At 56.7% G+C, this 23,289-nt stretch overlaps 2 protein-coding genes across 10 annotated transcripts in view; both read left to right on the plus strand.

Moving 5' to 3' along the window:
- Positions 1-8,301, plus strand: part of FAM178B (family with sequence similarity 178 member B) — a 113,906-nt gene extending 105,605 nt beyond the window's left edge. For 3 of the 7 annotated variants that reach the window (XM_047853407.1, XM_047853411.1, XM_047853408.1), the window contains 3 exons: positions 5,179-5,256; positions 5,792-5,944; positions 7,576-8,301. In XM_047853407.1, the coding sequence (XP_047709363.1) occupies positions 5,179-5,256; positions 5,792-5,944; positions 7,576-7,718 (374 nt within the window). In that variant the 3' untranslated portion in view covers positions 7,719-8,301. Of the gene's footprint in view, positions 1-5,178; positions 5,257-5,791; positions 5,945-6,570 lie in introns of all 7 variants that reach the window. The other 4 variants (XM_047853409.1, XM_047853412.1, XM_047853410.1 and 1 more) reach the window with 3 other exon arrangements.
- Positions 8,302-8,355: 54 nt separating this feature from the next.
- On the plus strand, positions 8,356-22,496 carry SEMA4C (semaphorin 4C). 3 transcript variants are annotated; one of them, XM_047853406.1, is made up of 15 exons: positions 8,356-9,101; positions 15,277-15,425; positions 16,885-17,033; positions 17,411-17,473; positions 17,647-17,745; positions 17,848-17,944; positions 18,067-18,183; positions 18,289-18,440; positions 18,524-18,699; positions 18,999-19,143; positions 19,235-19,457; positions 19,592-19,704; positions 20,632-20,789; positions 20,879-20,949; positions 21,075-22,496. In XM_047853406.1, the coding sequence occupies exons 2-15, from the start codon at positions 15,317-15,319 to the stop codon at positions 21,902-21,904; spliced, it is 2,502 nt and encodes an 833-aa protein (XP_047709362.1). In that variant the 5' UTR covers positions 8,356-9,101; positions 15,277-15,316; the 3' UTR covers positions 21,905-22,496. The 3 variants fall into 3 exon arrangements, with proteins under 3 accessions (XP_047709362.1, XP_047709360.1, XP_047709361.1); XM_047853404.1 differs by lacking the exon at positions 8,356-9,101 and adding an exon at positions 12,891-13,238; XM_047853405.1 differs by lacking the exon at positions 8,356-9,101 and adding an exon at positions 12,891-13,238 and having other exon boundaries at positions 15,280-15,425.
- Positions 22,497-23,289: the final 793 nt, after the last annotated feature.

Genomic DNA, 23,289 nt, shown 5'->3' on the forward strand with positions numbered 1-23,289 from the left:
TTCCCCTCCTCCTGGGAGGGTGACAGGCCCTATCCCTCATCCTTGTCCTCCTTCCCCAGGGGGAGGGCAGGGCCCGCCTTCAGGCTCTAGAGCCAGGAAGGAGGCATACTGCACAGCACAGAACTTCCCAGAAAAGTTGGCCCGCCTGACTCTGGAGAGAGACCCAGAAAATGAAAGCTAAAGGCCTCACTGGCAGGGGACAGTCTCGTCTTGTCCACATTGGGTTCAGGCACGTCCCACTCCTTACCCTCAGACTCTACCTTTCCCCAACTTGCTGACTGAGGTTTCCCTAGGCTTCATTTTCCATAGGGACTTCCCAGCCTCCACTGACACCCAGTGGGGGAGGAGCTGTGCCACCTGAGCTGGTGAGGGCCCATTCTTCAGACCACATCCTGAAGGCCGGAGAAGCATAGCACCTCCCACCCCCACTCCAAGGAGTGTCTCTGCACTGCCCTTTAACCCTGAAGCCACACTGACTTCTACCCCCTCCAGACACACACACACACACACACACACACACACACTAAGGGACTTGGAAGTGCCTCAGGCTGAGGAAAGGGCCACCTTGCGTTTCCAGCTGTGGAGGAAATGGGAGAAGGCAGGGGGCCTTGGCGTCTCCGTGTACCAGCCCAGCTGCTGCATGGCCCAGGCCCAACTTCCCTTCCCTGTGTCTTGAAAGGGAAGACAGCCCCATGTCTCCGTGGTGCCAGCCAGGACAGGAACAGGCTTGCTAAGTTCAGGAGCTGGCCACGGTGTGACTGGAGCAGGAAACGTAACTCCCACACCTGGCTGTTTACTCTGTGTCCTCCAGAGAATGGCCTGCCCTCCCCACCTCTGCTGGTGCCCAGGGCCTGCCTCTCAGAGGAAGGAGGCTCAGGTGCAGCCCCCTCCTAGCCAGAGCCCCAGTTTCTGCTAATGTCTGCTCCTGGAACCTTCACAAAACGGAGCAAGGGAGAAGAGTCTGGGAAGGGTGGGGTTCAGAAGAAGCTATGCATGCTCTCAGTGCCACCTTTTTTCCTTTTCCCTTTTTCTAGATGAGCTCTTTTTGTCTCTTACCTCTCCTCAATGCCGGGGTCACGGCGGAGGTGGGGGGATGTCTCAGGAAAGGGAGAGGACCAGATGGGCTGGACGCTTCCCATGCAGTATGAAACCTTTTTTTCCCAAAAGTACAACTATAAAAACTGCTGTCTTTGTGGTGATTTCTGTGCACCCGTTGAATCACCTCCCCTTACGTTGGATCAAAGTCTTCCTTGAAGGGCCTCCCCTCAAGGGATCACCCCTAAGTGTAAGGAAGATATGCACTCAGCCCTCCTTGTAGGTAGTGGGCAAGGTTTTCTTCCTGATTTGGGAAATCAGCTTATAAAATGTGGTAAACAGGGTCCTATCTTCGGGACTACCATTTCCTTCTTGTTATTCGCCACCCCCACCCCCCCAACACACATTCAGAATAGTTTTCCTGGGATTTTCCCTCTAGATTCAATGATGGGAATCAGCCTAAGAATCAAGTTGTGAAACCCACACACACTTAGTCCCAAGCAGCTTTTTTCTCTCAGTAAATCCCCCACAGCACAGACTTTCCTCCAGGGCATTCCTCAGATCCTGGACCCACCCTCATCCCGCCTCCCTCCCAGAAGATAGAGAAGATAGATTCTTTGGGGGGGGGGGGTGGATGAGGGGGAGCAAGATTGCCTGAAACCTCCAGGGACAGAGACTGGCCTCTGTACCAATTCCAGAGTGGCTCCAAGATCCCTTTTAGCCCAGGGCTTTGTACACAGCACAGGGGCCTCTGAAATGCAAAGATCACTCAGATAGGCGTCTTTCCCCGGCCTTCCTCTGACCAACCCATGGCTCTGTGGCCCTTGGGTATTTTCTTGGCAACTCCTACCACCTCTCGCTAGCAGTTTGTTCAGTGCCCTCTCAAAGAGGGGCCCCCGTGCTAAGAGCACTGCTCTTTTTCAGGGTCATGTCTTTCTCCCTTGCCCCCACACCTACCCTAAACCCAATAGGCTCAATCAATAATAACTGGTATTGTCTTCTTTAAAATTAATTTTAAAAACTTTAATTGTATTTAGGTTATCCGAATAAAGCACCCACATTGTAGAAAAATAACCCTAGAAAAGAAAAGATAAAGGGTGTCCTATGTGAGAAGTAAGGGAGATGATTCATTTTCAGAAATACCAAATAAAAGCTGTGCTGACTGGTTAACAGTAGGTTTACAACCTATTGGAAATATGTACGAACCCCCCCCCCCCCTGCCGCCAACCCTCCAACAATGGAGTCCCAAACCCTTAGACACTTTCAGGTTATTCCCCTCTCCATTTTGCAGGCTTATTTTCGCGGGCTTTGCAATGAACATGCTCCAGGGAACAAAGAGAAGAGGGACTGAAAGTCTCTGCATCACCTCAAGGAACATACATTTGTTCCAATCAGACTACTTTGTGCCTTACACGAGCATAGGTGACATCCAGTAAGGCTGTAACCTCTGTAGTACTCAACCAATGAGCAACCAGGGGAGGGACTTGCACGCTAGGAGATGAATTGTCTGCTGTAACTGCCCCGAGTGTGCCTGTCCATCAAACACTTGCTCTTGCAAGAACGTTGATTAAAGCCTCACTTCACTGTGCTCCAAGTCTCCACATTCCTCTGTTCCTCTTTTGATTGGGTTGGTGGACTTATTTCTCACATCCTATAATCCTGTCAGAGAGAGCCACATTTTCACTCTAGTGAATTCCATCAAAACTGATTCTGGTGCCTCCTTCCCTGGTGGGGTTGGGGGCCGTCTGTTCCCACAACCCAACCTCTCTGCTCAAGAGCCTCGAATGGCCTCCACTGCTCACTGTCTAGGCTGTCTGGGGCCAGCCCTGTCCTCAGGATGTTCCCTCCATCCCCTCTGCTGCAACCCAGCCAGCCACTTGATGGTCAGTCCCCCAATGTGCCCTGCCTCTGTTTCTTGCATCAGCCCTAGGATCTGTCTGGTGTTGTAATCTTAGCCCAGCCACCACCCTTAACAGGGCCATCTTCACCTCAGATCCTGCTGTTCCTTTGAGGCCTGGCCTAGCTTAGTCACTTCCTCCCTGAAGCCTTCTGAGCTGCATATCACCCCCTCCCCCACCAAAAAAACCTAGAAGGATACTTTCTCCTTTTGGTCCATGGGGAAGCTAAGATTTAGTATTTGTTGACCAAATGATTGCCTTCCTGAAGTATCTTTTTCTTTTCTTTTCTTTTTAATGTTTTTTATTTTTGAGAGAGAGAGAGAGAGAGAGAGAGAGAGAGAGAGAGAGAGTGGGGGGGGGGGGGGGGAGGGGCAGAGAGAGAGGGAGATACAGAATGGAAAGCAGACTCCAGGCTCAGAGGTGTCAGCACAGAGGTCAACGCAGGGCTTGAGCCCACAGACCAGGAGATCATAACCTGAACCGAAGTCAGATGCTTAACCAACTGAGCCACCCGGGTGCCTCTGAAGTATCTTTTTCTAATGTCTAAGTGTTTGTGGCTGTGTCTTAGTCAAGGCACAGTGTCTGGCATACAGACTTGTGCCTGCTTTATGGGGGCAGTGGGGGCGGCCTGAGCTTTTTGCGAGGACTGAGGCGTTAGGGTTCTGAATGTTCTGAATGCTGTGGACCTTCTTAAGGCCAGGACAGGCTGGGGAAGGGGAGCTTGGGGGAAGGAGCAGCTTGCCAGCGAGCCAGCTCACTGACACGCCAGCCCAGCTGGGGGATTCGGGTACGGGCAGCTGCAGGACCTGACAGGAGCAGCTGGCTCAGAAACTGGATCTTGCCCAACCTGGGGCAGCACTGCCCGGAAGGCACACCGGCGCTCCCCTTGGCTTTCCCCACTGCGTCTTCTCCCTGCCTGCGGGGTGTGGTGTCACCCAACCTGGCCAGACCGTGGGGTCACACCACCTGTGGGCCTCAGCTGTCACGCTGAAGAGCAGGCTGGGTCCAGGGTGGGGGTAGGTGGCTTCCCTTCTCAGGATTTTGCAGAGTAGTATTTGAGTTCAACAAGACGATACTCCATAGTATCAGGTCTGGTGCCCTCAAAAGTGGTTCTGGCTTCTGCCCTAAGGAGGCTACTGGGTCTGTGCAGAGTGGCCACTGCTGTTTCTGGGGCATCTCCAGATACTCTAAGAGAGGAGGACGGTATAGGCAGAGAAAGTGGGGGCACAGGGGAGGCTTGGGCTGGTTCTAAGCTCTAGCCCTGTTATCACCATGCTTAAACCCTGCTGGCTGTCTCTGGAGCTCGCCTCTCCCATCCCAGCTCAGCCTGAGAGCTAGTTATCGGCCACGGGCACAACGGTGGGGTTGTTTCCTGCCACCCTCCCTATCTTAGACATAGGAGTCTAAAGGGGACAAGGCAACAGGCACCTCTGAGTGGAGGAGGGGAGTGCCCACAGAGAGGAGTTCAGAGCACAAGGAGCAGGCTGTGTTTCAGGTCAGAAGCCACACCTGTCTTTGAGGGTCCTCCCTGCACCTCACTTGGTCTGCACAGCAGATGAAGGTCCCATAAGTGAATGGGCAGCGACAGAGTCCAGGGGCATCCAGGAATCAAACCATTCCCTGATCTGATGGAATTGGCCTTCGTTCTGTTTGCACATCCCCCCTCCCAAGTGTCCAGGGGGCAAGAGCAAGGATATGAGTTGGAGGATAAAGTGTGCAGATGCTAAACCAAAGCTGTCTCCCATTTGCCTCTCTTCTCTTCATCTGCCTCCTCAGGTCGACATGGTTTGACTGTCCAGACAGGGCTCCACGTCTGTCTGTGCAAGTGGTGTCCTGCCGAGGGACAAGCTGGACACCTAGGGGCCATGCCCTCACATAGAGAATAGTGGCATCTGGCATGGGTGGGTGCCTCAGCGAACAGAGCGGGACCACAGATACTGGGCAGAGGTCAGAGTGGACAGGTCCCCAGCAGGCTGGGCTCCCGGGACAGGGCTGCGTGACCTTATGGGTTTCTAGATGGCAGAGATTAGATTTCTCCTTTTTCTGAATGAAGGGAGGATAGTCATTCATCAGAGGAAGAGTTCTGAGTGAGTGGGTCTATAGCCCTCCTTAGAGACACCTCCTTGGAAACTGTCGGTGGAAGCCCAGTGGTGGGCTGAGTCCCTGTCCTCGGCCGCTGGGCCTGAGAACAAGGAGTCTGGAGGGGACGGAGTTAGGGAAGCCTGTCTCTCTCTGTTCTTCCCAGGTCTGCTACCTGTGCCACAGCCTTCTGACCCTGGCCGGGGTGGTGGTCAGCTGCCAGGACATTACTCCAGACCAGTGGGTGAGTTATCCAAGAGGCTAAGGTGGAGGCCAGCCCACTGTCAGGAGCTGCAAAGAGTGGGAGGCTGAGAAAGAAGTGGGTCTGGGGAGCCAGGTTCCTTCCTTCTCCCAGTGTCCCATGAGGCATTGCTAATGGATACTGACCCGAGCCCCCAGCAGCTGCCCTGTTCCTCTCCTCCCTTTCCCACCCTACTTCTGGGCAGTCATTCAGATTCGTCCCTCTCGGAGCGTCTAGGTGGCTCAGTCAGTTGGGCATCCGGCTCTTGATATCTGCTCAGGTCATGATCTCATGGTCATGAGATCAAGCCCCGCATCAGGCTCCTCGCTGAGCATGGAAGCCTGCTTAGGATTCTTTTTCTCTCTCTGTTCCTCCCTCTACTCTCTCTTCCTCTCAAAAATAAGTAAATAAACATAAAACATATATTAAAAAAAAAAATCTATCCCTCCCTTTCTCTGACTTCATTCTCCCTCCTTCCCTACTACGGATGGGCCTGGCCCATGCCACACCCTCCCCCATGAACACCCCACCCCTGCAGGGAGAGCTGCAGCTGCTGTGCATGCAGTTGGACCGCCACATCAACACCCATATCCGGGAGAGCCCCCACGCCATGCACCGGACCAGACTCAAGGACCTGGCGGCCCAGACCTACGTCCGCTGGCAGGAACTCCTGGCTCACTGCCAACCCCAGGTGGTGCCCCCTCAAGCCCCCCCCGCCGCTTAGGAGGGGAAGGAAGTGGTCAGGTGGGCTGCCCAGAGCCAGCAGCATGCCAACCCCCACTGCAACTCCTGAGCTCCTGACTGGCAGATGGGTGGAGAAGGCAGCATGGGGTGTGGAGCTGCCTTGGAGGACCTACATCTTTCTTATCAAGAATCAAATGCCCTGGGGCGCCTGGGTGGCTCAGTCGGTTTAGCAGTTAAGCATGGGGACTCTTGATTTCGGCTCAGGTCAGATCTCCTTGGTTCTGAGCCCTGAGGCAGACTCTGAGCTGACATTGAGGAGGAGCCTGCTTGGGGTTCTCTCTCCCCGCCCTCTCTCTCTGCCATTCCCCACGTGTGTGTGTGCATGTGTGTGTGTGTGTGTGTGTGTGTATGCACTCTTTCTCTCCAAAGAAATAAATAAACCTAAAAAAAAAGGATCAAATGCCCAGTGTGGGGGTATAGTGAGGGAGAAACAGAGAGCCCAATTCCTGGGCAAAAGCAAAGAAAAACTTCATCCTAAAGAGGGTAGAGCCTGGGCCAGGAGTAGCAGTGAGCAGGGCCAGGAAGGGGCACCAGAGGACCCAACTGTCTACCCTCTTCCCACTTGTTCTGCAGGCCTGAGGCTGGCCTCCTACTCTGCTGAAAGGGACCCTCTCAGTCTGCCCTGGTCTCTCCAATTTCTGTAGCAACAACCTCCACACCCCTGATTTTCTCAAGTTCTCTAGGTAATAATAGTCATAGGTACTACTTACTGAACTAAGACTCTTTTCTCTATGAATCCAGATAACCCCATGAGACAGGTATTGTTATGATCCCATTTTACAGATGAGCAAGCTAACCAGAGTCACTGAGAGGTTAAATAGCTTGCCCCATCACACAGGCAGCAGGCAGCGTGTAAATGTCAGAACCAAGGCACAGATCCAGCCTGACTCCTGAGCCTGCAGACTTAAGCACAGCCCAACCCCTGCTCTGGCAGCCTCTCTTCTGGCCTCTGTCCCTCTGACAGGCAGCACCGGCTGGCTCAGGAACTCTTCCCTCCCCTAGCCCCCAGCCCTTGATGGAGACAGGCTGGGTCTGGTGAGAATCTCTCCACCCATCCTCCCAATGCTCCTGGGCTCCCAACTTGCCTGTGCTCTGACTTCTCTGTTTGTCCTTCCTCCTGTAACCTCTGACTTGGGTCTGACACATTGGCCACAGGCTGTGGCTTGGGTCTCAGATTTCACAAGTCTCTGAGAAAGCTGGAGAGCAAACCTCACCCTCAATCCCCAAGCAACTGGATCACACTAGTCTCTGGTGGGGAAAAGCATGTTTGTCATGAAAAGAAGAAGTGATTCGTGGCCTGGCAAAGTCAAGAGGCCAGCCCCACTTTCCTTTCACACTGCCCTGGGCCTTCGAGCCAGGAGTAGAGGGAACCCAGACAGAGCACTCATGTGCTGTGGTCAAGTGGCCTGTTGACCCGCCGTGTTCTCCCCTGGACTGGGAGCCACAGGACTTTTGTAGTTCAGCACGTGACACGAGGAGCCTGCAGTGAATGTTGCTGCTGAAGAGTCGGAGCAGCATCAAGACGGTGGGCACCACCTGGGCCAGGGCCATCACACTCTGTTTTTCTCCTTGCCACAGGCCCAGTACTTCAGCCCCTGGAAAGACTAAAGGAGCAGGGCAGGGCCGGCCCTAGGCTCTTGGCTCTGGCAGGAAGCGAACAGGGCTCAGGGAACAGGAGGAAGCTAAGAACAACAGAAGCGAGAGGAGGACCAGTGTGGTGAAGCAAGAGCCTGCCTCCACACGGCCCCTGACCCCCACCAGGCAACGGATATGGCCTCTCCCTGCCTGGCCCACCCCTCCGCTCTCCTTCCCTCCCAGCCATCTCCTATGCCCCAAGGCCTTTGTCTCCACACTCCGGTTTCCCAGGGCCTCCTGGGCCCTCCCACCCTCCTTCCTCTCTCCGTCACTAATGTGAGCTTTCTTTGTGCACACTAAAGTCTTATTTCAGCATCGGTGGTTTAAAAGATTTCCTTCAATCCCTATCCTGAGAGCTCTTGCCCAGTGTCCAGTTTCCTGACATCTCTGATTTGCTGTGCTGAGTTCCCACCTCGGACAGTCATGTGACTGGGTCTTCCTAGGCCCTGCCCCCTGCCCCAGAGGGCTGTTTGTAAATCCTGAGGGAGGAGCAGTTATTCCTATGGCCCCAAGAGGTGTCAGAAACCCAGGGAGCAGGAATGGGGAACAATTTTTGGACCCAGTCTGGGACTACCCCACCCCCACCCTGCTGGGGAGGATACACAGAGTGAAATGGTGGGTCAGGGTTGTAATTACTCTTAATTCAGTTTATTGTTGAGTTCTGGAATCAACGCCCCAGACTTAGAAGTCGGGGTGGGGGGCTAGCGGGGTGGGGGGGGGGAGGTTGGTGGCAGAGCCAAAAGACAGCTCTGGATACTGCTATTGCTTTCCCTCAGCTTTACCCAAGATCAGTTTTGTGGGCCTTGATTGTTAGTGAAGTGCTGGCTGTCTTTGACCTGCCCCCCCTTGAGAAGTAAGTGGGCCCTGTGCCCCGCCCCCACTGCCGGGAAGGCCCTGGGTATCCCCATTCTCTGTCTCAGGCTCCTCCTGACTCTCGGTTGGAAGGGGGTGTTGCAAGGGCCATCCATGAAAGGTGGAAGTAGTAGAGGATGGCCTGTGCCTACGCCTCAGCTCAACCCGAGTGTCTGCCGGTGGAGCTTCACCATGGCTGGTGCTTACGACTTTCTCTGTTTATGTGCCCCTCTCCTTTGATCTTTCATGCCACAGGGGTCAGGGTAAGTCAGGCTAACCAGGAGAGAGACCCCCCTCAAAATAAAGGACCTTCAGGCCAAGTGGCTCAATTTGCAGACCTAAAGGGTAGCCCATCACTTCCTGGGCCTGTTTTAGACATGGCTGCCTCCCTTGCTGGGTGCCCAGAATGCTGGGAGCTGGGGGCATCTATAATTCAGAGGGCAGAGTTCTGGGTCATCTCCCTGCCATGTTCCCTTTGCCAGGTGAGAGGTGGAAGAAGTCCTTGGCCAGGGTGACTTGGATGCCCAGGGTGACTCGACTCAGAGTTCTGGTTTCTGTTCCTGGCCGCATCACAGGCCCTCCTGGCCGGAGCACCACTGAGGCCCCAGCGGCATCAGGTAGGCCTGAGATCCTCTGATAAAAGAGCAAAGGCTCTGGTGAGCCAACCTCCTTCACCTCCCTCAGGGCTGCCCCTGCTTCTGACACTGCACATCCTGACAGTTAATCCTCAGCTCTTCAGTTTGCTCTGGAAACCTGGAAATCACCTTTGAAATTTCCCCTCTTTGTTCTCACTGCCAAGGGCAGAGAGGGAGTAGAGAGGCCCGAGAGGCTGAACAGGGGAGTTTCCAGTTCTTGAAGCCGCCTCTATGTGGCTATGAGAAAGAGATGGTGCTGTCCATCAGCATAGACATCTGGAGCCCTTCCCCCAATCCTGATTCTTGTGCACTGACCCCTCCTCCCCTGCTCCCCAAACACACTCATCCCCAAGAGGGAAATAGATACCAAGGAGAAAGGAGGTGTTGGTGAGTACTCAGTTCCTCCAGAGACCTAGCTGTAACCTGAGCAGAGGGGTGCACTTCGAGATCACCCAAGGGCGTCCGGTATTCCCTGGGACATGTAACGGGCCCTCTCTGGAACTGGCTGGGAGCTGACCACATCTTCTCAAACGGGCCCGGGACCAGTTAGAGACTCAATCTCCTCTAGGCCAAGAATTCCACAGTGGTGCTGGCAACTTCACCGCTTGCCCTTTCCAGATCTCTAAGCCCCTGGGAAAAGGCTGAGGGATATCCTGATTGAAGCCACTGGAAAAGCAGCATCCGGGGCTGTGATGACGGATGTTTTCCTGCTTCCTCTTGGTGATGGTGGCAGGGAGGGGCTGGGAAGGGAAAGGCTTCCCAGGTGGACAGCTTTGATAACTCTCCTTTAGGAGGAAGTAGAAAGAGGAAGTCCTTTTCCTATGTCCCCACTCACCTCAGTCCCCAAGCCCTCAGAAAGATCCCCAAAGGGTAGCTCACCCAGGCTTTCTCATTTCCCCCTCTGCGGGATGACAACAGTTCCTAGATCCATTGGAACTTGGCCAGGCAGTGCTGACTGAAGAACCCCAGGGTGAACCCTGGGCTCCATTCCCCCATCCAAAAACTGCCTCATGAGAGCTAGGGGTAAAGAACCCAAATGAGGGACACCATGGCACATGACCAACATGTGGAGGAAAAAGAGGGGGCTTGCTGTTCAGATAAGACTCCTGGGCCCGGGGCGCCTGGGTGGTTCAGTCAGTTAAGCGCCTGACTTTAGATCAAGTCATGATCTCACAGTTCATGGGTTCAAGCCCCAGGTTGGACTCTGTGCTGGCAGTGCAGAGCCTGCTTGGGATTCTCTCTCCCCCCTCTCTCTCTGTCCCTCCCTTGCTTGTGCTCTCTCAAAATAAATTAAAAAAAAAAAGGGGCGCCTGGGTGGCGCAGTCGGTTAAGCGTCCGACTTCAGCCAGGTCACGATCTCACGGTCCGTGAGTTCGAGCCCCGCGTCAGGCTCTGGGCTGATGGCTCAGAGCCTGGAGCCTGCTTCCAATTCTGTGTCTCCCTCTCTCTCTGCCCCTCCCCCGTTCATGCTCTGTCTCTCTCTGTCCCAAAAATAAATAAACGTTGAAAAAAAAAAATTTTAAAAAAAAAAAATAAAAAAAAAAAAAAACTTAAAAAAAAAAAAGCTTCCAGGGCCCATCTGTAGGGACTGGCCTGCGCTGAGCTGCCAGTGGGTCCTTAGAGAACCTCAGAAGGCATTTAGCATATCTGTGCCTTTTCTTGACTTGGCCAAAGGCAGGTGAGCAGGAGGGTCTGTCAAGGCCAAGGCCTGAAGGGTGGGTGGGTTCCTTAAAAAGAATATGCCAGACAGGCCCTAGGGAGACAGGATAGGTACGGGAGCCTTTTCTTTTTCTTTTTTTTTTTTTTTAGTGTATTTTTTTTTCTTAATTTAAAACCCAGGAATCCTCATTTTTGACCAGTTGTGCTTTTATTAATAAGTATGAATCATGAGCAAGTAGTCATGCAGGAAACTTTATCCTCTGCCCACCCACCCACAGAAAAGGCTAGTGCTGGAAATGAACAGAACACAGCAGGAAATGAGTGAAGGTAGAAGAGGGGAGCGGGGGAGCTGCAGCTTTATCTTTGAGGAGCATTTGGGAGGGAAAGGCTCCCAGAGTCTGTTAGCAGGAACAGAAAAGCCTGCCATAAGGCACAGAAGACTGTCCCTGCCAGTGAAACCAAACCACCTTTTGAAACTTTCCACTGGGGCCATTTTGCAGGTGGAGCCAGGAGCTCAAGTCTCTGCCTGGTGGGGGTGAGGAAAAACAGCAGGGAATACACTGGGGCTTAAAAGTTGTCTGGATACACTCTGACTTGGTGGAAAGACAGAATTGGGAATCCCGAGACCTGATTTGACATTCTGACCTTGCTAATTATCAACGTGACTTTAAGCAGGTTGCTTAACCCTTCTAAGACTCCTTTTATCTATACAATCGGAGAAACAATACCTACCTTTTAAAGAGTGGCCGTGAGGATGATGTGAGGAAATGTATGTGAAGGCAGATTGCAAAGTCTAAAGCACAGAACAAATGTAAGGTGCATTTGCATATCAGTTTACTTCCACTTACAAATAGACCCAGGGTCTAACCTGGATGAGTCTTACACACCTTCCTCCCTGCCAGCTGAAGCACAGCGCCTTCCCTGCCCACCCCATGCTAATTGTTAACTGGCTTGCCCTCTATCTTCAGCCATCTCCAAGATCACAGCTTTTTTTCTGGTGGAAAGGAGCTGCGAAATGTGGCTTTGGCCAGTGCGGGAGAAGGGGCCTTTATGTGTACCAGCAAAGACCCGATTGTTACTGAATCCAAACTGGGCTGCTTTTCCCAATTATCTCCACTACTCTTCTGGTCTCCACTTTCAGATGCCAAGTTTTAACTCAGAACAAAAGCTCCTGTCGGGACTGATTTATAATCCAGATCTGCTGACGGGGCCCTAGTGTTCCTCCCCTCCAGGACTGCACCCGCTTAAAGTTACCACCAGAGCCTCGGGGCTCCAGACTCTACCTCTGTCATTTGCCCTTAGCCAAGAGGAGGCAAGGCATCTGTGTCTGGGTGCCGGTGGGCCGGCCTCCCTGGAGTTTGTCCACCTGCCCAGCTCTGAGAACCAGCTGGCAAGGTCCACCCCAGCACGGAGGCCAGAGCTACAAGTGACTTCTAGGAGCCACTGTGGGCAGAGGCAGGCTGTTCTAAAGGTGGTGGTTCGTTCTCCAGCGCGGCTCCCCTCAGCCGCTTTCATCTGAAAACCAGGGCTCATGTCACTTGTTATTCAGTCACCCAGTGGCATCAGAAGGAGTCATTTCTTGGGGGTAGGCTCTGTGCAACAGGAGTGGAGGGTTGTCTTCACCGGGAGCTGGGTAAGGGTGCTGCTGCCCCTCTGTGTGGAGCATGAAAAACAAGGGGCAGACTCGCTGGAGATGAGTGGGTCATCCTGGCTGGTAAGACCCGTTCCAGTCTGACTGCGGGGGCCAGTGGGCGTTGGGGCCAAGAAACGAAGTAGAACTGGGGGGCAAAAGAGAGACCACTTAGGTCCGCCCCGAAGAGGAGCCTCGGTTTCTCCTGCACCCCTCCCTCGGATACTCGCTCCGAGGTGGCTTGCGTTCGTTCCTGTAACTGCAGCGTGGGGAGCCCCTCAACCCCATTCCTGACTCCGGTCGCCCAGTCCGCAGTTGGCCTTAGGGGACACTTCAGAAAGACCGGGTGAGTCCGATCCCCCTAAGGCAATGCCCGGAGTCCCTCCTCCGCCCCACCTCCCGGCGCGGTGGCGCAGTCCGGGACTTCGAGGCGCGGGGCGGCAGGGCGCGGGGAGGGTCGGGGGTCGGAGCCCGCGGGAAGGGAGGTGGGAGACCGGCGGGTCGCGGCGGGTCTCAGCCCCCTCCGGGGCAGGCCTTCGCGTCCCGCCCCCGGCCTCCGCTCGACCCCCTCCCACCCCGCCTGACGTCAGGGGGGAGGGGGCGGAGAGCGGCGGCAGCTCTGGAGAAAGAGCCGGCGCCCGGCGCGGTGGCGCGGGGAGCCCGAGCCCAGGGGCGCCGAGCCGAGCCGGGACCGAGGGGCGGTGGCAGAGGGGACAGCGGAGGAGGGAGGGCGGGCGCGCGCAGGCGGGCGGTGGCGCGCGGGTAGGGGCGGACCGTGATCCAAGCCCAACGCGAGGGCGGCGCCCAGGGATTCAAGCCGCGAAGAAGAGGTGAGTGAGGCCAGGGTAGCGCGGGGCGGGAGCGCCAGGGCTCCGGGGCCGCCGCTTTGTCCCCCGACTCGGTCAGGGGCTGCCGCACGCGCGAGGGACTGAGTCTGGGGGCGCAGGGAGGGGTAGCAGCGGGGACAGCTGTCCGTCCGAGATCCTTCCTGCGCCCCTCGCGGGCTGCCAGGCGGGGGCTCGGGAGCCGGGCGAGCAGTGCCCGCAGCCATAGCGTCCGGAGGCGCAGACTGGTCAGGGGGAGTGGGGCTGATGGGACCGGGGGTCCCCCTTGCTGTCAGGTCGGCAGCCAGGATCCTCTCCAGGCCCCCGAGCTGCCCCCTGCTCCCCCACCCCCGACGGAAAGTTTGGGGCGGGCTTGGACTGAGGCCGATGTTGTGGGATCGGATTTCCCTGCCGCGGCCCCCCGCCCGCCCGCCTGCTCAGGCTGAGGAGGCGGGTTGTCCTGGAAAGCCAAGCTCCCGACCCGAGCCGGGCCGCACAGTCCCCGGCAGGAGCGCTCACCCTGCAGCCGCGGAAGCCCTGTTCGTGCCACCCGTGGTCCGGGTGGGCGAGTGTGGGGGGCGCACCGCCTGGGCCCCGCGCTCCTCCAGCCCCCACCCAGCCGTGCCCCTGCTTCCCCGCCCTGGGAAGAGCTGGGGGTGGGGGAACCAGTGTGCTGGCGATTCTCCGAGCGCGCCGCGGGGTCTGGCCCTGGCCTAGGGTGAGGGGCAGAGGGAAGGCTGGGGGTGTGTTGGGGGGACGGAGGAGGGAGGGGTGAACGTATCCCCAGCCCCCCGCCCTTCCAGTGCCGGGATACTGGGCCGACAGGGGGCGTCCGCAGGCCGGGCTCGCCACGCTCCCAGCGCCGCCGCTTTGTTTGCGTTCAAATCCCGGGAGCTGGGGGAGGGGAGAATCTGGGGGGGGGGGGGGCGGCAGTGACGGTGATCAAGGACGAGGTCTTGGGTACCCTTTGTTTTGGGGTGAGCAGGTCCCCAGATTCTGTGTCTCTGTACCTGGCACTGGAGGGCTGGGGCAGTAGAAATTAATCCAGATGGCTTGCCCAGGCTGGGGTCCCGGGGGCGCAATCCCTGAGTTGGGAAGGTTTGTCAGATCCTGGGGGAGCGCAGCAGGCGCCTGTCCTGCACCGGGCGTCCCCCGCGGTCGAAGAGGAACCCCTCTCGCGCTCCCCACCCACCCCTCGTCTCCCCCCGCCCCCGCCTGAGAGCGTCGTGGGGAGATCCCTGATTAGACTGGAGCCGGCTCTGTTGTCCCGCCATCTCTCAGCCCGAGGGTTAGTGTCTCTTAGGAGGCTGTGCGAGGAACAGGATGAGGCCCGGGTCATTTCCACGCCCATCCCACCCACTTCCTGCCTCCCTTCTTGGGCAACAAAGGGGCCTCGGGAAGCTGGGCCCCTTCGGCTCCCGGCCCCACTTCGGCCGTGCTGATGTGGAACCGGTGTTTGGGGCTCTGCCTGGCTATTGTCTGCGCTGGGGGAGGGGAGAGGCTGGGGCCGGGACCCCCTCACGCCTGCTGCATTAAGTCTCTCTCCTTGGGGGGCTTCTGCCACCGCCCACCCACCCTATGCCCCTTCACCCTGCCAAGGGGTTTGCGTGCCAGAAGTACATCTTGGGGTTGGCTGGAGCCCCAGTGGGGGCAGGTCCTGCTTCCAGAGGTTATTTTAAGAAATCCTCAAATCTGTCAGGCCTGAGTGTGGGGGAGGGGGGCCCCCTTTTTATTTTCTCAAACAACTTCCTGTTGAGAGGGAGTGGGTGAGAGCCTGGAGGCTAGAGAAGGCTTCTTGGAGTGTCCACTCCTCCAGCTGATTCAGCTCCTCTCCTCCCCTCTGGGGGACCCCAGCTCCTTCCAAACCTGTGGGGGCTGGACCCAGGTGTGGGAGGGGACTAGGTCTTTGCTCCAAGGACTGGGCAAGTGGGGAATCCAGGGGCCTCCTGGGAAAGCCTGTCACTGCCTCCCGGCTTGGGCTTGTGTGGGCCCCCTTCCGGTCTGTTTTCTCTGGCTATGATTCTGACCCTTTCTTTTCCCCCAGCAGGGCAGCTGGCCTGGAGCTTAGAGCCGGGGCGTTTGCCATGGCCCCACACTGGGCTGTCTGGCTGCTGGCAGTGGGGCTGTGGGGCCTGGGCATTGGGGCTGAGGTGTGGTGGAACCTGGTGCCCCGGAAGACGGTATCTTCTGGGGGTGAGTGCCTAAAGTCCTGAGGAGGAAGGCCAGGAGGGACTACTCGGGGGAGAAGAGCAATTGCTTGTAGATCATGCCAGCTTTATTCTGTTATTGGGCTCAAAACCCACCAATGTATCGGACACGGCTTTCTAAGAAATGTGAGTGAGTGACCCCAGGGACCCAGAACTGGGAGTCCTGGGATATCTCTCCTTCAGACAGGACCTGTCTGGTCCTGTTATGCAAGAAGAGAAACCATTCTCTATCACTCTTCCATGCCTTACTTCTGGAACTAGCGCTTACACTGAGAGCCCACAGAGACAAAACTGAGCCAGGACAGGCATAAAGCAAAGAGTGTCACCCCCTTCCCCAAAGTCTTTCTAGCTCTCTGCCCCCAGGAGCCCCCTTATCAACCCTAATAGACCCCCTCTGCTGCCCTGACACTTGTGCCCTCTGGTGGCCCTGGATGTGTTTATGCATGTGCTCATGGGGGGGGACAGCAGACTTGACAGTCCTGTGAGCACACACACCTGTAGTAGGAGATGATGTCAGGTGTTTGTATCATCACTGTGCTCTGGGGACCTGGGATGAGCTCACCTCCCACAGGCTCCACTCGGGTGCTAATGAAGCCCTCCCTTGACAGCCTGTGTCTGGCTCAAAAGACTAAGACTGGTTTAGGGGGACCCTGAAGACAGGTCAGCAGCTATTTTGGGGGTTGATGTAGGAATCCTGTGACTATATTAATATTGTAGTACTTTGCATGGTGAATGACAACGAGGCTTCTCAGCCCCAAGGCTTCAGTTTCTGTCTGTGGTCCCCAGCTTCTGGTTTCCCTTGACCACCCTGGCTTGACCTCCTAGCCCCAACTAAGTCTTCCTGTCATCCCTGTTTGTCCCAGCAGCCAGTTGCTCTCGTATTTCTGGCAGCCTGGATTTAGGTCCTGCTGGAGTGAAGAGTTTCCAAAGGCAAGGAGTGATTACAACTTCTGTACCTACTGCTCTACTGAATCAGGGGCCAGGGCCTCGCCAGACCCTGATGTGGGTAGCAGGCAGTGAAAAAGGAAGCAGTAGCAGAGGAAGCTGGGAGAGGGAAGAGCCCAGCTCAGCAGCCAGAGGTGCTGCTGACCCTGAGAGTGAGGGCCATCAGTCTGATGGCTTCCTCTGGCCGGAAGCTGTGGCTGAGATATCTTTCCTTCCTCCTTACCAGCCCAGATTTGCCTCCTCCCAGGCTGGGAAAGGCCAGGGAGGCTTGGGTGGAGCTGTTAGAGCCAAAAGGCTATTAAAGAAGGCCCTTTATTGCCAGTCAGGGTGCTTGGCTGGGATCTGCTTGTGGGGTGCTGGCTGTAGTGTGGGAACAGGGGTGATTGGGGCCAGGAGACCACTGTAGAGAGGAAGGCTAATTCTGGGGGGAGGGGGATGCCTGGAGCTCCAGGAAGGCCTTCCCATTCACCACCCTGCTCACTACCCCCTTGTCCCTGCAGAGTTGGCCACAGTAGTGCGGCGGTTCTCCCAAACGGGCATCCAGGACTTCCTGACATTGACCCTGACTGAGCAGACAGGACTTCTGTATGTGGGGGCCCGGGAGGCCCTGTTTGCCTTCAGTGTGGAGGCGCTAGAGCTGCAAGGAGCGGTGAGAGGCGGGGGGCGGGGGAGGGGGGGGAAGATGGGGGTGGTTGGGAGCGGGAGGCACACAGGAGTGATGAGAGTGGCAGGGCCCAAAGGGGCTTTGCTTGATCAAGCTGTCCCCTCAACCCTGCTGCCCCTATGCTGTTCTCCCCTGTGGAAATCTTGCTCAGTGTCCAGGTCCACCCTCCTGGCAGAGTGGGCATGCTGCTTTCCCCCACCTGCAGCTTTGGGACGGGTTGGGGCTTCTGTCCTCTTCTTCCGTCCCAAAGAATGGGGTCTGTGTGTCCTCACTTGGTGTCCCCATGTGGCTGCCACAGGCCATGCTTGTGGCACATGCTCAGTGTGTACCTGGGATGTTGATGTGCCCCCTCCTCTTCCTAGATCTCATGGGAGGCACCAGCTGAGAAGAAGGCCGAGTGTATCCAGAAAGGGAAGAGTAACCAGGTGAGTGCTCAGGATACCACCAGGAAAGCCAGAGCCCCTGATACCGGCCAGGCCTCGCGGCGCATGCTGACTACCCCACCCCCACCCTCTCCCTTGGTCCCAGACCCATTCTTGGTTTTTGTGTGCCAAGTGCCAGGTCCTCATACTTTAACTGGATGCTTTTCTCTCCCCAGACGGAGTGTTTCAACTTTATCCGCTTCCTGCAGCCCTACAACACATCCCACCTGTACGTCTGTGGTACCTACGCCTTCCAGCCCAAATGCACCTACATCGTGAGTGCTGTTTTCTCCTTTCAGTCCCCTTCCTTGCCCTTCTCTGGACTCCCTCCTGGGCACTTCTGCATCTCCTCCTCCTCGTCTCTTCCCTACCCCTAGGACATGCTTACCTTCACTTTGGAGCGTGGAGAGTTTGAGGATGGGAAGGGGAAATGTCCCTATGACCCAGCCAAGGGCCACACTGGTCTCCTTGTGGGTGAGTGGCTGTCCATGCTGCAGGCTGGGGAGTCCCCCAGAACTTGTTCTCGCTTTGGGGCTGTGTGTCCCGAATGTGTCTTCACGTCACTTCTGGTCTACCTGATCATCTGTCTCCCACAGATGGCGAGCTGTACTCGGCCACGCTCAACAACTTCCTAGGTACAGAGCCTGTTATCCTGCGCAACATGGGCCCTCACCACTCCATGAAGACAGAATACCTGGCCTTCTGGCTCAATGGTGAGCCTGGAGGAGCTGGTGTGCGGACAGGGGGAGCCATGGGTGGGGGGCCCTGCAAGGGTCCCAGGACCCCCTCCCCCGCTAACCCTTCTCTCTTTCCTGTAGAACCTCATTTTGTAGGCTCTGCCTACATACCAGAGAGTGTGGGCAGCTTCACAGGGGACGATGACAAGGTCTACTTCTTCTTCAGTGAGCGGGCAGTGGAGTATGATTGCTATGCGGAACAGGTGGTGGCTCGGGTAGCCCGAGTCTGCAAGGTACGGAGTCCTGCAGTGGTGAGCCCTGGGAGCCCTGCCGGCTTGGCAGGACTGACTGGCAGTGTCCCCTTGCCATCTGCCAGGGCGACATGGGGGGTGCACGGACCCTGCAGAGGAAGTGGACCACGTTCCTGAAGGCGAGGCTGGTGTGCTCTGCCCCCGACTGGCAGCTCTACTTCAACCAACTGCAGGCACTGCACACCCTTCAGGATGCCTCTTGGCACAACACCACCTTCTTTGGGGTTTTTCGTGCACGATGGTGAGTTGGCCAGGAATCCTTAGGGGTGGGAGGAAGGGATCTGTGGGTACAGTCTTCTGGGTGAAGTCCAAGTGGTCAGTTGACCGGAAGCCAAGGAAGATGTTGGGCATCTGCCCCTTTTCAAAGCCTCCCTGGGGGAGATGCACAGTGTCCTGCCCCCAGTGGTATATTAAAGCTGACAACAACATTGCACACGCCCACGACTGCTTTGTGCTGGTCCCTGTCTTCCCGGTACTTGCCATGAGCTGGAGTAAAGTGGGCACCACGCCTGACTCGGGGTCCCTCCCTTGTCCTCACAGGGGCGATGTGGACCTGTCAGCAGTCTGCGAGTACCAGTTGGAAGAGATCCAGAGGGTATTTGAGGGTCCCTACAAGGAGTACCGTGAGCAAGCCCAGAAGTGGGGCCGCTATACTGACCCAGTACCCAGCCCACGGCCAGGCTCGGTGAGTCCTCCAGAGCAGGGATGGGCTCCTGCCCTCAGCCGCAGTACCATTCCCACATGGTGACAGCTCTCCCCCCTTCACCCCTCCCCAGTGCATCAACAACTGGCACCGACGCCATGGCTATACCAGTTCTCTAGAGCTGCCTGATAACACCCTCAACTTCATCAAGAAGCACCCACTGATGGAGGAGCAAGTAGGGCCTCGGTGGGGCCGGCCCTTGCTTGTGAAGAAGGACACCAACTTCACCCACCTGGTGGCTGACCGGGTTACAGGACTTGATGGAGCCACCTATACAGTGCTGTTCATTGGCACAGGTAGGCACGTGGCTATGTGGGCATGGCTACTGGAAGCTGGAAGAAGGCCTGTGTGTCTGCGGCAAGGAGATCTGGAGATGCCCCAGGGGCCCCGTGTCCTTTCATTTACGCCTGTCCTCCCTCAACCCCCACAGGAGACGGCTGGCTGCTTAAGGCTGTGAGCCTGGGGCCCTGGGTTCACCTGATCGAGGAGCTACAGGTGTTTGACCAGGAGCCTGTGGAAAGCTTGGTCCTATCCCGGAGCAAGGTAGTAATCAGGCCCCACCCACCTGTCCCTACACCTTCCCTAGTCCTTTGCTTGGCCAGTACAGGGGTGGGGAGGCACTCGAGCACACCTCGCTTAGCTTGGGCGAGTTCCAGGAAACAAGTGCTCACGGAATCTGTGCTCCGCGGGCGTTATATATAGCCAGGTCCCCGTGGGGCTGTGTTCCCAGCATCGGGCCTTGGCAGCTGCTTTCCACGCTTCCTTCGGACCCCTTGAGGTTGTGCTGTGCCTCTGCTACATACAGCCTCTTCTCTGATGGTGCCACTGTTGGTCGGGCCTCTTGGACTGCATTTGTTATGATGTGCTCATGATGCTACCTACTGGCTGCCAGTTGCCCTCCAGTCCCAACCCGTTCACCATTTCCCCAAAGTGCTACCCTCCCCTTCTGGTCTGTTTGTGACACCCCTGAACTTTCATGTGCTTGCCTTTGACCAACTATCATGGCTCAAATTGTTCTCCAGAACATGGAATAATGGCAAAAAGAAAGTCTGTAGTTGAAGAAACACAGATTGGCAGTCACCATTCAAAGAGAGGAAAACACCTTATGCTATGCTCGTGCTATTGTGAAGGCTGACGGGCCTAGCGGAAAACACACTTCCTGAACTATTTATACTGTACTGGAGTGTGTGTGAGTGTGTGTGTGTGCGTGTGTGTGATTATATTCCTCAGCCTCATGGTTCTGCTGTTCCTATCTAAGAAGGTCACATCTATAAGGTGCTTAGGATTGTGTATGGCTTGTAATAAGCCCGCTGCGTGTTCTCTGGTCCTTTGATTTCTCTCCTCAGACTTCAGCATTGCCCTCTTCCTGCTTTGGCTCCTTTTGCCCCTTTGCTCTCATGTAGCAGTCCGAGCTGCCCCTGGGCCATGTCCTGGCCTGGCTGACTGTCCTGTGCCTCGCTTCTCTTGCAGAAGCTTCTCTTTGCAGGCTCCCGCTCTCAGCTGGTTCAGCTGCCCCTGGCTGACTGCATGAAGTACCGCTCTTGCGCAGACTGCGTCCTCGCTCGGGACCCCTACTGTGCCTGGAGTGTCAACACCAGCCGCTGTGTGACCGTGGGTGGCCACTCTGGGTGAGTGGGTCTCTGCACATGCTGGAACCAGGGGTGAAGGGCAGGGTGGATGGAGTCAGGATGCCCATAGACCCTGCTTCCCCCACCAGGTCCTTGCTGATCCAGCACGTGACAGTCTCAGACACCTCAGGCATTTGTAACCTCCGTGGCAATAAGAAAGGTGAGCTGTCTTTTCTGTCCCTCTCCCAGTAGGATGGGCCCTAGGCCAGAGCTGGAATGTCTGCATCTCCCCGTGGCCCTGAGTTTCCTGTGCTAACTCTGCTTTCTCTTTCTCTACTGCTGCAGTCAGGCTCACACCCAAAAACATCACCGTGGTGGCAGGCACAGACCTGGTGCTGCCCTGCCGCCTCTCTTCCAATTTGGCCCATGCCCGCTGGACTTTTGGGGGCCGGGACCTGCCTGCCGAACAGCCCGGCTCCTTCCTCTATGATGCCCGCCTACAGGCTCTGGTTGTGATGGCCGCCCAGCCCCGCCACGCCGGGGCCTACCACTGCTTTTCAGAGGAGCAGGGGGCGCGGCTGGCTGCTGAAGGCTACCTGGTGGCTGTGGTGGCGGGTCCATCGGTGACCCTGGAGGCCCGGGCACCCTTGGAAAACCTGGGGCTGGTGTGGCTGGCTGTGGTGGCCCTGGGGGCCGTGTGCCTGGTGCTGCTGCTGCTTGTTTTGTCCCTGCGCCGGCGGCTGCGGGAGGAACTGGAAAAAGGTGCCAAGGCGGCGGAGAGGACCCTGGTGTACCCTCTGGAGCTGCCCAAGGAGCCTACCAGCCCCCCGTTCAGGCCTGGCCCCGAGGCCGATGAGAAACTCTGGGATCCTGTTGGCTACTACTACTCGGACGGCTCCCTCAAGATTGTGCCTGGACATGCTCGGTGCCAGCCCGGGGGCGGGCCCCCTTCTCCACCTCCAGGCATCCCCGGCCAGCCCCTGCCTTCTCCGACCCGGCTTCACCTGGGGGGCGGGCGGAACTCAAATGCCAATGGCTACGTCCGCTTACAGCTGGGAGGGGAGGACCGCGGCGGGCTTGGGCACCCGCTGCCAGAGCTCGCTGATGAACTGAGGCGCAAGCTGCAGCAGCGCCAGCCGCTGCCGGACTCCAATCCTGAGGAGTCCTCGGTATGAGGGGCCCCCACCGCTTCACAGGGGCAGCGTGGGAGGTGCAGCTCCTACTTTTGCACAGGCATCAGCTACCTCAGGGACATGGCGCGGGCACCTGCTCGGCCTGGGACAGACCCTGCCCAGCACCCGTCCGGCCATGAGGACCTGCTCTGCTCAGCACGGGCACTGCCACTTGGTGTGGCTCACCAGGGCACCAGCCTCGCAGAAGGCATCTTCCTCCTCTCTGTGAGGGGCTGTGAATCACGGACACATGGGACCCCAGCAGCCAAAACTTTTCAAGGCAGAAGTTGGAGATGTGGGTGTGTTTGTATCTATATGTACGTGTATGTGGGTGTGTGCATGTGTGTGTGTGCGTGACATAGTCTTTCTGTTTCTGTGTGTGTGCCTGTATGTGTGTGTGTGATAGTCTTCCTTTTTCTGTCAAGTCTTCCCTTGGCCTGGGGGTCCTCCTGGTGAGTCATTGGAGCTATGAAGGGGAAGGGGTTGTATCACTTTGCCTCTCCTACCCCCACCTGTCCCAGTGTGGGGCAGCGATGTACATATGGGGGTGGGCTGGGCAGGGTGCTGTGCTCCTTTTGGGGGGTCCAGGGCTCTGGGGTGGGCCTGGTCCTGCTCCTAGGGCTGTGAATGTTTTCAGGGTGGGGGGAGGGAGATGGATTCTCCTGTGTGTTTGGGGCAAGGGTGGGAGGGGCCTCCCACTTGGCCCTGGGGTTCAGTGGTATTTTATACATGTCCTCCCTTATGGGGCTGGGAAAGGTTGTGTGGGGGGAGGGGGAGGGAGGAGAGAGGGTGGGCATGCTGTGGATATTGCATATCCTCTCCCAGCCCTAGGAGGAGGGCTCCTAACAGTGTAACTTATTGTGTCCCCGCGTATTTATTTGTTGTAAATATTTGAGTATTTTTATATTGACAAATAAAATCGAGAAAACAATGTTACTGTGGTAGGGATAAGACATTTGGGCTAAAACATTCTGAGCTGGACCAGCCTCACCTCCCTATAGTTCTGGGTCAGCTGCCCCTAATATTGTCTCTACCCTCCTGCCTGTGCCCCTCTCCAGTCGGGGAATAGCCCAGGCGCCAGTGTTTTCCCACAGTGGTAGCTGTGAGGCTGGGAACCAGACCAGAGCCACAGCCTCTTCAAGCCAGCTTTGGCTTCTGGCCAAAGGGAGAAGTTAGGGCACTGGGAGGCAGGGAGAGTGGGGAGGGGCTTGGTTTCCCAGAACTCTGGGAAGGCGAAGTGGGAGTGAGGGGTAAAAGGAGGGGAACTTCTTAGAGCTTAAGGTTGTATGGACTGGCTTGTGTGAGGATGGGGCTCTGAACCAGCTTAGGGGAGGAAAGGCTACCTCCATCCTACCTATGCCCTAGGAATTGTTAGTCCTGAACACTTC

This window comes from Prionailurus viverrinus, chromosome A3 (genome assembly GCF_022837055.1).
Source record: "Prionailurus viverrinus isolate Anna chromosome A3, UM_Priviv_1.0, whole genome shotgun sequence".
In the NCBI taxonomy this organism is placed as follows: domain Eukaryota; kingdom Metazoa; phylum Chordata; class Mammalia; order Carnivora; family Felidae; genus Prionailurus; species Prionailurus viverrinus.

What these genes read in the sequence shown, in the direction of transcription:
- SEMA4C (XM_047853406.1), top strand. Translation starts at nt 15,317, where the DNA reads ATGGCCCCACACTGGGCTGTCTGGCTGCTGGCAGTGGGGCTGTGGGGC. An exon ending in GAAGACGGTATCTTCTGGGG is followed by an intron (nt 15,426 to 16,884) that starts GTGAGTGCCTAA and finishes TTGTCCCTGCAG; the next exon opens with AGTTGGCCACAGTAGTGCGG. An exon ending in CCTGGCCTTCTGGCTCAATG is followed by an intron (nt 18,184 to 18,288) that starts GTGAGCCTGGAG and finishes TCTTTCCTGTAG; the next exon opens with AACCTCATTTTGTAGGCTCT.